The 13824-nt window shown below is 34.9% G+C and overlaps 1 protein-coding gene across 15 annotated transcripts in view; it reads right to left on the reverse strand.

Annotated features, from left to right (window-relative positions):
- The window catches only part of LOC139484564 (uncharacterized), a 76669-nt gene that overhangs the window by 27591 nt on the left and 35254 nt on the right, over positions 1 to 13824 (reverse strand). For all 15 annotated transcript variants that reach the window (XM_071268329.1, XM_071268330.1, XM_071268334.1 and 12 more), the window contains 2 exons: positions 12428 to 12461; positions 11922 to 12039 (listed from right to left, as the gene is read on the reverse strand). In XM_071268329.1, coding sequence (XP_071124430.1) covers positions 11922 to 12039; positions 12428 to 12461 — 152 coding nt within the window. The remainder of the gene's footprint in view (positions 1 to 11921; positions 12040 to 12427; positions 12462 to 13824) is intronic.

Raw genomic sequence — 13824 nt, forward strand, 5'->3', positions numbered from 1 at the left:
GGGACAGACACTTAAAGAATATCTAATAAGTCAAGGTCAACCACAGAACTACAGGCTCCTGACTTGGGACAGACACTTAAAAAATATCTAATAAGTCAAGGTCAACCACGGAACTACAGGCTCATGACTTGGGACAGACACTTAAAGAATATCTAATAAGTCAAGGTCAACCACAGAACTACAGGCTCCTGACTTGGGACAGACACTTAAAGAATATCTAATAAGTCAAGGTCAACCACGGAACTACAGGCTCATGACTTGGGACAGACACTTAAAGAATATCTAATAAGTCAAGGTCAACCACAGAACTACAGGCTCCTGACTTGGGACAGACACTAAAAGAATATCTACTAAGTCAAGGTCAACCACGGAACTACAGGCTCCTGACTTGGGACAGACACTAAAAGAATATCTAATAAGTCAAGGTCAACCACAGAACTACAGGCTCCTGACTTGGGACAGACACTTAAAGAATATCTAATAAGTCAAGGTCAACCAAGGAACTACAGGCTCCTGACTTGGGACAGACATTTAAAGAATATCTAATAAGTCAAGGTCAACCACGGAACTACAGGCTCATGACTTGGGACAGACACTTACAGAATATCTAATAAGTCAAGGTCAACCACGGAACTACAGGCTCATGACTTTGGACAGACACTTAAAGAATATCTACTAAGTCAAAGTCAACCACGGACCTACAGGCTCCTGACTTGGGACAGACACTTAAAGAATATCTAATAAGTCAAGGTCAACCACGGAACTACAGGCTCCTGACTTGGGACAGACACTTAAAGAATATCTAATAAGTCAAGGTCAACCACGGAACTACAGGCTCATGACTTGGGACAGACACTTAAAGAATATCTAATAAGTCAAGGTCAACCAAGGAACTACAGGCTCCTGACTTGGGACAGACACTTAAAAAATATCTAATAAGTCAAGGTCAACCACGGAACTACAGGCTCATGACTTGGGACAGACACTTAAAGAATATCTAATAAGTCAAGGTCAACCACGGAACTACAGGCTCCTGACTTGGGACAGACACTTAAGGAATATCTACTAAGTCAAGGTCAACCACAGAACTACAGGCTCATGACTTGGGACAGACACTTAAAGAATATCTAATAAGTCAAGGTCAACCACGGAACTACAGGCTCATGACTTGGGACAGACACTTAAAGAATATCTAATAAGTCAATGTCAACCACGGAACTACAGGCTCATGACTTGGGACAGACATTTAAAGAATATCTAATAAGTCAAGGTCAACCAGGGAACTACAGGCTCCTGACTTGGGACAGACACTTAAAGAATATCTAATAAGTCAAGGTCAACCAGGGAACTACAGGCTCCTGACTTGGGACAGACACTTAAAGAATATCTAATAAGTCAAGGTCAACCACGGAACTACAGGCTCCAGACTTGGGACAGACACTTAAAGAATATCTAATAAGTCAAGGTCAACCACAGAACTACAGGCTCATGACTTGGGACAGACACTTAAAGAATATCTAATAAGTCATGGTCAACCACAGAACTACAGGCTCCTGACTTGGGACAGACATTTAAAGAATATCTAATAAGTCAAGGTCAACCACAGAACTACAGGCTCCTGACTTGGGACAGACACTTTAAGAATATCTAATAAGTCAAGGTCAAGTTAAACATTTCATACTTTCACAGAAGCATTTTAGATATTTTAAAGAAAATTTATAATTAACTTTAACTTCAACAGTTGATTTGAAACTGACTTGATTACCAAGTTAAAGCAATTCACTCAACCATGGAAATGAGGTCATCATTAATGAAGTGATAATAAAAAATAACCCCAGCATATTTACAATTATTTGAAGGTTGAAAAGTATTTGACCTATTACTAAAACCTACCCATCAGAACATTAGAAATTGATCTTTTAAGTAGAAGTTTTATCATAAGATAATGATAAAGATGAGGTCAAGGTCAGGTGAACCCTTATAATACCTATTAAGATCACAGATTGAGGAAATTGGAACAGATTTTCTCAAGTCTTTGAACCATGAAATAAGGTTAAGAACTCCTAAATATGTCACACTGAAACTTTCAGCATATAAGGCCTGAGCATCTTTTAAAAAATATGTTAACTGGGTAAAAACTGAACAGAATTACTAATGTTGAAAGTATCTAAGGTAACATATGTACATCTTAACTTTAAAATACATAAGTAATGATAATATTATGTACTGTTCTACAAGAAGTCATCAACAATTTTCCTTATCTATACTTTCTATTTTTGTTATATAATTACGGTAAATTTGTCCAGATTTTCAACTGAAGGACCCTTTTAGTTTTATTCCTCCTGATAAATCATATACATGTGCACTTCTCTTGAAACTAAGTACTACAAATTATTTAAATTGCATTTGGTGAAAATTTACCTTTAAAATTCTGTGCCAAGTAACAAGTTCTAAATAGACGTTCACGATCTACTTCAGCGTGAAATAGAAATTGATTACACAAATCACCTACAAGTACTTACAACCACAAAAATGAAAAATTGAAGGATCATAAATTTGTGTTTAAGATGCATTTGTTAAAAATCAATTTATCGTAAATCACATTTAAATGAGTTTCTACTTCAGAATTTTAGGTTCTGAACTAATCCTGGGTTGACATAAAGATAGAGACGGATTATGGCACAAATGTATTTATAATTGGCATTTATTGAATCATTAATCCTATATAGTAATCTATTTAAATTAAATCTACATTTGTTTTATAAAAGTTCTTTAAGCATTAACCTCTTTTAAATTTAATGTTTATATATTTATAGAACAAGTATCTAGGCCAAAATAACAGAAATTTCATTATAAGATTAACTCTAAAAACTCAGGCTTTTTTGGTTTTTAAAAAAAATATATATAGTAAAAAATATTTTGTATCAACTGATTAACATGATTGATTAACATGATAGAAATGAAAGCATGGATAATGATATTGATTTATTTAACAATTTTGCCCAATTATTATCTAAGGTGGTTGAAATACATGTGCCATGGATCATCTTATGATATTTTTAAGGGTAAAATAAATATACTATTATCTGTGTCTAAATATAATTAGCACGTGACAGAAATGTCAACTTTAAACTTTGAAACTTGTTGAAATTATAGATTGCACATGTGATCTGAAAGTGGTCCCTTCTTAGAAGGTAGGCTAGATGTTAACCAACCAACCAACATGTGATCTGAAAGTGGTCCCTTCTTAGAAGGTAGACTAGATGTTCACCAACCAACCACATGTGATCTGAAAGTGGTCCCTTTTTAGAAGGTAGACTAGATGTTAACCAACCAACCAACATGTGATCTGAAAGTGGTCCCTTCTTAGAAGGTAGACTAGATGTTAACCAACCAACCAACATGTGATCTGAAAGTGGTCCCTTCTTAGAAGGTAGACTAGATGTTAACCAACCAACCAATACATGTGATCTGAAAGTGGTCCGTTCTTAGAAGGTAGACTAGATGTTAACCAACCAACCAACCAACATGTGATCTGAAAGTGGTCCGTTCTTAGAAGGTAGACTAGATGTTAACCAACCAACCAACATGTGATCTGAAAGTGGTCCGTTCTTAGAAGGTAGACTAGATGTTAACCAACCAACCAACATGTGATCTGAAAGTGGTCCCTTCTTAGAAGGTAGACTAGATGTTAACCAACCAACCAACACATGTGATCTGAAAGTGGTCCCTTCTTAGAAGGTAGACTAGATGTTCACCAACCAACCACATGTGATCTGAAAGTGGTCCCTTCTTAGAAGGTAGACTAGATGTTAACCAACCAACCAACATGTGATCTGAAAGTGGTTCCTTCTTAGAAGGTAGACTAGATGTTAACCAACCAACCAACATGTGATCTGAAAGTGGTCCCTTCTTAGAAGGTAGACTAGATGTTAACCAACCAACCAATACATGTGATCTGAAAGTGGTCCGTTCTTAGAAGGTAGACTAGATGTTAACCAACCAACCAATACATGTGATCTGAAAGTGGTCCGTTCTTAGAAGGTAGACTAGATGTTAACCAACCAACCAATACATGTGATCTGAAAGTGGTCCCTTCTTAGAAGGTAGACTAGATGTTAACCAACCAACCAATACATGTGATCTGAAAGTGGTCCCTTCTTAGAAGGTAGACTAGATGTTAACCAACCAACCAACATGTGATCTGAAAGTGGTCCCTTCTTAGAAGGTAGACTAGATGTTAACCAACCAACCAATACATGTGATCTGAAAGTGGTCCGTTCTTAGAAGGTAGACTAGATGTTAACCAACCAACCAACCAACATGTGATCTGAAAGTGGTCCCTTCTTAGAAGGTAGACTAGATGTTAACCAACCAACCAACATGTGATCTGAAAGTGGTCCCTTCTTAGAAGGTAGACTAGATGTTAACCAACCAACCAACACATGTGATCTGAAAGTGGTCCGTTCTTAGAAGGTAGACTAGATGTTAACCAACCAACCAACATGTGATCTGAAAGTGGTCCGTTCTTAGAAGGTAGACTAGATGTTAACCAACCAACCAATACATGTGATCTGAAAGTGGACCCTTCTTAGAAGGTAGACTAGATGTTAACCAACCAACCAACATGTGATCTGAAAGTGGTCCCTTCTTAGAAGGTAGACTAGATGTTAATCAACCAACCAATACATGTGATCTGAAAGTGGTCCGTTCTTAGAAGGTAGACTAGATGTTAACCAACCAACCAACATGTGATCTGAAAGTGGTCCCTTCTTAGAAGGTAGACTAGATGTTAACCAACCAACCAACATGTGATCTGAAAGTGGTCCGTTCTTAGAAGGTAGACTAGATGTTAACCAACCAACCAACCAATACATGTGATCTGAAAGTGGTCCGTTCTTAGAAGGTAGACTAGATGTTAACCAACCAACCAACACATGTGATCTGAAAGTGGTCCGTTCTTAGAAGGTAGACTAGATGTTAACCAACCAACCAATACATGTGATCTGAAAGTGGTCCCTTCTTAGAAGGTAGACTAGATGTTAACCAACCAACCAACATGTGATCTGAAAGTGGTCCCTTCTTAGAAGGTAGACTAGATGTTAACCAACCAACCAACACATGTGATCTGAAAGTGGTCCGTTCTTAGAAGGTAGACTAGATGTTAACCAACCAACCAACATGTGATCTGAAAGTGGTCCGTTCTTAGAAGGTAGACTAGATGTTAACCAACCAACCAATACATGTGATCTGAAAGTGGACCCTTCTTAGAAGGTAGACTAGATGTTAACCAACCAACCAACATGTGATCTGAAAGTGGTCCCTTCTTAGAAGGTAGACTAGATGTTAACCAACCAACCAATACATGTGATCTGAAAGTGGTCCGTTCTTAGAAGGTAGACTAGATGTTAACCAACCAACCAACATGTGATCTGAAAGTGGTCCCTTCTTAGAAGGTAGACTAGATGTTAACCAACCAACCAACATGTGATCTGAAAGTGGTCCGTTCTTAGAAGGTAGACTAGATGTTAACCAACCAACCAACCAATACATGTGATCTGAAAGTGGTCCGTTCTTAGAAGGTAGACTAGATGTTAACCAACCAACCAACACATGTGATCTGAAAGTGGTCCGTTCTTAGAAGGTAGACTAGATGTTAACCAACCAACCAATACATGTGATCTGAAAGTGGTCCCTTCTTAGAAGGTAGACTAGATGTTAACCAACCAACCAACATGTGATCTGAAAGTGGTCCCTTCTTAGAAGGTAGACTAGATGTTAACCAACCAACCAACATGTGATCTGAAAGTGGTCCCTTCTTAGAAGGTAGACTAGATGTTAACCAACCAACCAACATGTGATATGAAAGTGGTCCCTTCTTAGAAGGTAGACTAGATGTTCACCAACCAACCACATGTGATCTGAAAGTGGTCCCTTCTTAGAAGGTAGACTAGATGTTAACCAACCAACCAACATGTGATCTGAAAGTGGTCCCTTCTTAGAAGGTAGACTAGATGTTAACCAACCAACCAACCAACATGTGATCTGAAAGTGGTCCGTTCTTAGAAGGTAGACTAGATGTTAACCAACCAACCAACACATGTGATCTGAAAGTGGTCCCTTCTTAGAAGGTAGACTAGATGTTAACCAACCAACCAACATGTGATCTGAAAGTGGTCCCTGGTTAGAAGGTAGACTAGATGTTAACCAACCAACCAATACATGTGATCTGAAAGTGGTCCCTTCTTAGAAGGTAGACTAGATGTTAACCAACCAACCAACATGTGATCTGAAAGTGGTTCCTTCTTAGAAGGTAGACTAGATGTTAACCAACCAACCACATGTGATCTGAAAGTGGTCCCTTCTTAGAAGGTAGACTAGATGTTAACCAACCAACCAACACAAACTGAAAGGTCCCTGGTTCGATTCCCATCTGGGATGTAAATTTCAGGGACTTAATTTTCGGCTCTCCCTTGACACCATTTGCGAGTATGGTCTTGAGGAAACAATGATAGTCCATCAGAAGGGGACGATAAATAGCTGACCCGTGTTAAGAGAGCCATATCTCTTGCACGTTAAAGACACCCTTGTAGATTTCGAAAAAGAGCAGGCTAATGCCGCTACAAGGCAGCACTTGCACCCTCAAAGTGGAAAGGGATTAATATAAGTTGCAAAACTTGTTTCCCAATCCACTATAAATAAATATGTTTAAACTAACCAACAATCAATCAATCAATTTTAGATGGTAGAATCACAATTGCATGTACTAATATTTACTTAGTGACCAATCCACTTTTACACATGCCTGTGACCAATCCACTATTACACATGCCTGTGACCAATCCACTATTACACATGCCTGTTTATCAATTTAATGTCACATTCCTCCTAAAATAGAGACTACCAGCAGCTGTTACCGTATTTGTCCTTGAAAAGTACGAAGTTATGTATAGTCCTTACCCCCCAATTTTTATTTATGATTTTGATAATGTTTATTCTCAGCTTAGTCATGGAACTCATTTAAATAATTAAAAAGAGGGGATAAACCACAAAAAGTCATGGCACTCATTTAAATAATTAAAAAGAGGGGATAAACCACAAAAAGACATGGCACTAATTTAAATAATTAAAAAGAGGGGATAAACCACAAAAAGACATGGCACTAATTTAAATAATTAAAAAGAGGGGATAAACCACAAAAAGACATGGCACTAATTTAAATAATTAAAAAGAGGGGATAAACCACAAAAAGACATGGCACTAATTTAAATAATTGGGAAGATTGGATAAACAACAAAAAGACATGGCACTCATTTAAATAATTAAAAAGAGGGGATAAACCACAAAAAGACATGGCACTCATTTAAATAATTAAAAGGAGGGGATAAACCACAAAAAGACATGGCACTCATTTAAATAATTAAAAAGAGGGGATAAACCACAAAAAGACATGGCACTCATTTAAATAATTAAAAAGAGGGGATAAACCACAAAAAGACATGGCACTCATTTAAATAATTAAAAAGAGGGGATAAACCACAAAAAGACATGGCACTCATTTAAATAATTAAAAAGAGGGGATAAACCACAAAAAGACATGGCACTCATTTAAATAATTAAAAAGAGGGGATAAACCACAAAAAGACATGGCACTCATTTAAATAATTAAAAAGAGGGGATAAACCACAAAAAGACATGGCACTCATTTAAATAATTAAAAAGAGGGGATAAACCACAAAAAGACATGGCACTCATTTAAATAATTAAAAAGAGGGGATAAACCACAAAAAGACATGGCACTCATTTAAATAATTAAAAAGAGGGGATAAACCACAAAAAGACATGGCACTCATTTGAGATGAGAACAATACAACAACAAATGATAAAAAATCTATAGCAGATACTTTTAATAACTTTTTTACTTCCTGTGCTGAAGAACTAAGAGAGCAAAGGGACATTACATCTATTGTCAAGGCAGATTTCAATAATCTAAGCAAATTTATTAAAAATCAATTAAAACAACAAAAACATGAGAAATTTACCATACCACCAATAAAGATAAATGAGCTATTTGATGAGTTAATTAAACTCGATGTAAATAAATCATCAGGAACTGATAATATTGGACCGCAAATCCTTAAAATAAGTGCTCCATGTATTGCCTCTCCTCTCACATATATATTCAACAGAATGATAGATACTGGTATCTACCCCTCATTACTGAAAAATGCTAAGGTAACACCAGTTTACAAAGATGGTGATAAGGTTTTAGCAACAAATTACAGGCCAATTTCTGTACTTCCATCTTTATCAAAAGTATTAGAAAGGCATGTCTCAAATAACATGTATAAGTACTTGTCTAAATTTAAACTTTTACATCCTACACAATCAGGTTTTAGGCCACATCATTCTTGTCAAACTGCACTTATTGATATCATTGACAATTGGCTGCAAGAAATGAATGATGGTAATCTTAACTTAGCAATACTGTTAGACTTTAAAAAGGCATTTGATCTTGTAGATCATGACATTCTTTGCTTAAAGCTTGCTATTTATGGATTCAGTGAGTCTGCAGTAGGTTTTTTCAGGTCATACCTAAGTAATAGAACACAGCAAGTAAACATTTGCAATGTTAATTCTGATAAAAAAGATGTGAAATTTGGTGTCCCCCAAGGATCTACACTAGGTCCTCTATTATTTGTCTTATTTATAAATGACCTTCCCCTGTGCATTAAAAATTGTAAAACAGACTTGTATGCTGATGATACTACTCTTCATAAATCAGGGGAAAGTATAGAAAATTTACATGATGATGTTCAAGAAGATTTATGCAAAGTTGAAGAATGGTGCAAAATGAATAATATGTTCATCAATACCAAAAAAACTAAATGTTTGGTTACTGGAACAAGTCAGAAGTTATCAACCCAATCTTTTCAACCAAATTTAGTAATAAATTCAGAAACACTACAAAATTTATCATGTGAGAAATTATTAGGTGTTAAAATTGACAGCACACTTAGCTGGAAAAACCAAATTGATCAAATGTGTGCTAGCATTTCATCAAGAATATACCTTCTTTCTAAATTAAAGAAATTTTTAGATATAAATGCCAGGAAAGCATATTATAATGGGTATATTCTGCCTCTCATCGATTACTGCTGTATTATTTGGGGAGAATGTAAAAATGAAGGGATAGTAAGAATATTAAAACTTCAAAAAAGAGCAGCAAGATTAATTCTTGATGCAGACCCATTATCCCCATCTGCCCCCTTATTTAAAAAACTTGGTTGGATGACAGTAGAAAACAGAATCAAATACCACAAATATTTATTGCTATTTAAATGTATGCGGAAAGAAGCACCACAGTACCTAATTCAAAAGTTTCAACTTATATCTGTAAATAATCCTTATGCTTTAAGGGGTGTTACTCAAGGTAATTTGATAGTTCCAAAGCCAAAAACTGAACTGTTTAAAAAATCTTTTGCTTATTCTGGATCAGTTTTATGGAACGGACTACCTTATGAAATGCGTAAAGTGCAAAACACTTATTCTTTTAAACAAATTATAAAACAATACTTGAGACAGTCCCAATATTCAGTCTGAAATGATTGCAACTATTACTCTTAGAATGTATGATTTTAATGATTTGTATATTCTAGGTCTATTTACTACATGCGATATGTAACTGTTTTATATCTTTTAATCATGGTACATGTACATTGAACTATTATGTCTATACAATTGTGTTTATATGTTGTATGTTTGCTTTTTTCTCTTATTATTATCATTTTGTTTTTACTTGTATTGCATACATGTATATGAGGGCCTCAGGGAAGATTAGTGATTGTAACTAACTGTGTTTACCCTCTTTAAATAAAGAATTTATTATTATTATTATTATATTATTATTATTAAAATAATTAAAAAGAGGGGATAAACCACAAAAAGACATGGCACTCATTTAAATAATTAAAAAGAGGGGATAAACCACAAAAAGACATGGCACTCATTTAAATAATTAAAAAGAGGGGATAAACCACAAAAAGACATGGCACTAATTTAAATAATTGGGAAGATTGGATAAACAACAAAAAGACATGGCACTCATTTAAATAATTAAAAAGAGGGGATAAACCACAAAAAGACATGGCACTCATTTAAATAATTAAAAAGAGGGGATAAACCACAAAAAGACATGGCACTCATTTAAATAATTAAAAAGAGGGGATAAACCACAAAAAGACATGGCACTAATTTAAATAATTGGGAAGATTGGATAAACAACAAAAAGACATGGCACTCATTTAAATAATTAAAAAGAGGGGATAAACCACAAAAAGACATGGCACTCATTTAAATAATTAAAAAGAGGGGATAAACCACAAAAAGACATGGCACTCATTTAAATAATTAAAAAGAGGGGATAAACCACAAAAAGACATGGCACTCATTTAAATAATTAAAAAGAGGGGATAAACCACAAAAAGACATGGCACTCATTTAAATAATTAAAAAGAGGGGATAAACCACAAAAAGACATGGCACTCATTTAAATAATTAAAAAGAGGGGATAAACCACAAAAAGACATGGCACTCATTTAAATAATTAAAAAGAGGGGATAAACCACAAAAAGACATGGCACTCATTTAAATAATTAAAAAGAGGGGATAAACCACAAAAAGACATGGCACTCATTTAAATAATTAAAAAGAGGGGATTAACCACAAAAAGACATGGCACTCATTTAAATAATTAAAAAGAGGGGATAAACCACAAAAAGACATGGCACTCATTTAAATAATTGGGAAGATTGGATAAACAACAAAAAGTTAGAACTTCAAACATACAAAAAACCCTGAAAAAACAAACAGTGTTGACACAAAGACCCCTTGGTTATGGATGATCACAATTAGAAAACTTTAACTATGAATACTTCGATCACTCGGCCACTGATTCCCCATGATCTTTAGTGCACATGATATCATATCTTTATGTGCAATTTGTTAGTTTGTGTGACAACATATAAACAAAACAAATCAGTGCAAACTTTGTTACTCTTGTAAAGTCATTGACTAGAAATCAAAGTTAATTGTGATGTTTATTTCATGTCAAATAAAAAAAGTGAATAATCCTGTAAAGAAAACAGGTCATGTTAGGTCAATGCAGGAAGGAGGGTTTAAATGTCATTAAATGTATATACCCCATAACTTCTCATAACCTTGCAATCCTGGTAACAAAAAAGACAAGAGTTACAAATAATTCTATACTGATATAAAACTGCAGCACATCAAACTAGCAATACTGAATGGATACCCCTTTGTATATATACTTTTTTAACATTCAAAATTTGTAACAATCTTGTTTCTATTTGTATAATTTTCTCAAGACTTCAAGAACTCATCATTAAAGATTAATCCCTAACCTGGTAATGATTTTATACTCTTGCTTACCATGGAAACCTAATCTAAAGGTAAACTTTGACCTAACTGGTAACAACCTAGGAACATTGGCTGCAATAGGATCACATTCCATAGTTAAATGTATGTTTTCATGGTGCCACTGACATAACTAGTGTCTACTGCTTACCTAGTCACAAAATTGTAGCACTGGTTGCCAAGGATATTATAGAAAAATTTGACCTGGAGTATTTGGTCGTCAAGAGAACATACCAAAAAGTTATTATAGAAAACTTTGACCTACCTTGCAATGACTTTGGAACATTTGGTTGTCAAGAAAATATATCAAAAAAATATTATAGAAATCTTTGACCTACCTGGCAATGACCTTGGAGCTTTTGGTTGTCAAGAGAACATATTAAAGCAGTATTATACAAAACTTTGACCATTCTTGCAATGGCCTTGGAGCTTTTGGTTGTCAGGAAAACATATCTAAAAGGGTAATTTGGAAAACTTTGACCTACCTGGCAATGACCTTGGAGCATTTGCTACAATAGGAACATACTCCATAGGTACTGGTGTGTTTGTATTTGTTGTGCCACTGGCAGACATAACTCTGGAATTAAAAGTCTTTAGGAAATTCTGAAAATAAAACACTTTTTAATTATATGCTTTATATTTCGTTAAATTCTTTTACTACTTTAACATAATATGAAAGTTTCTGTTAGCATGGTTAGTAATAATTAAGGACAAGGTAGTTTTTTTTGTAATCAGGTATACAAAGCATTCTATTACAGGATTTAGAATATATTTGGAGGTTAAAGCAGGCTAAAAATAAAATAGTTATATATCTCATCATACTGATTTTTGGTGATTTAATACAAACATCAAGATGACTGCTCAATAAACAACTTTACACTCTAATTCAAATTTGTTACAAAACTTTCAGTACCAACAATTTGAATAATATTCTTGGCTTTCTGAATAATGTTTTGAGATTATGATATTCTATTTTTCATTAAACACTCACCTCATCTAAGTACAGCGAATTAAACGATCCAGACCTAAAAAATGTAAAACCAAAAAAATTAATAGTTAAACATCTTTGTAAGTTTATGCAGATGAATTTCTTCATATTTGAATCATACATTACAGAAATTAATAGATTCTAAAACTAATCAGTAAACATTTCTGAACAATTTTGGCAAGTTTATTTAAATCTTTAATTCAATCCTAAACCCTCTTCTGTTTTAACATTGAGACAACAACTGTAGCATGAATAAATGCAGATCACAGCCATAACTTCAATGAGACAACAACTGTAGCATGAATAAATGGAGATCACAGCCATAACTTCAATGAGACAACAACCGTAGCATGAATAAATGGAGATCACAGCCATAACTTCAATGAGACAACAACTGTAGCATGAATAAATGGAGATCACAGCCATAACTTCAATGAGACAACAACCGTAGCATGAATAAATGGAGATCACAGCCATAACTTTAATGAGACAACAACCGTAGCATGATTAAATGGAGATCACAGCCATAACTTCAATGAGACAACAACTGTAGCATGCATAAATGGAGATCACAGCCATAACTTCAATGAGACAACAACCGTAGCATGATTAAATGGAGATCACAGCCATAACTTCAATGAGACAACAACTGTAGCATGCATAAATGGAGATCACAGCCATAACTTCAATGAGACAACAACCATAGCATGAATAAATGGAGATCACAGCCATAACTTCAATGAGACAACAACTGTAGCATGCATAAATGGAGATCACAGCCATAACTTCAATGAGACAACAACCGTAGCATAAATAAATGGAGATCACAGCCATAACTTCAATGAGACAACAACTGTAGCATGAATAAATGGAGATCACAGCCATAACTTCAATGAGACAACAACTGTAGCATGAATAAATGGAGATCACAGCCATAACTTCAATGAGACAACAACCGTAGCATGAATAAATGGAGATCACAGCCATAACTTTAATGAGACAACAACCGTAGCATGAATAAATGGAGATCACAGCCATAACTTTAATGTGACAACAAACGTAGCATGAATAAATGGAGATCACAGCCATAACTTTAATGAGACAACAACTGTAGCATGATTAAATGGAGATCACAGCCATAGCTTTAATGAGACAACAACCGTAGCATGAATAAATGGAGATCACAGCCATAACTTTAATGAGACAACAACCGTAGCATGAATAAATGGAGATCACAGCCATAACTTCAATGAGACAACAACTGTAGCATGAATAAATGGAGATCACAGCCATAACTTCAATGAGACAACAACCGTAGCATGAATAAATGGAGATCACAGCCATAACTTTAATGAGACAACAACCGAAGCATGAATAAATGGAGATCACAGCCATAACTT

Source organism: Mytilus edulis, chromosome 8 (assembly GCF_963676685.1).
Source record: "Mytilus edulis chromosome 8, xbMytEdul2.2, whole genome shotgun sequence".
Classification (NCBI taxonomy): Eukaryota; Metazoa; Mollusca; class Bivalvia; order Mytilida; family Mytilidae; genus Mytilus; species Mytilus edulis.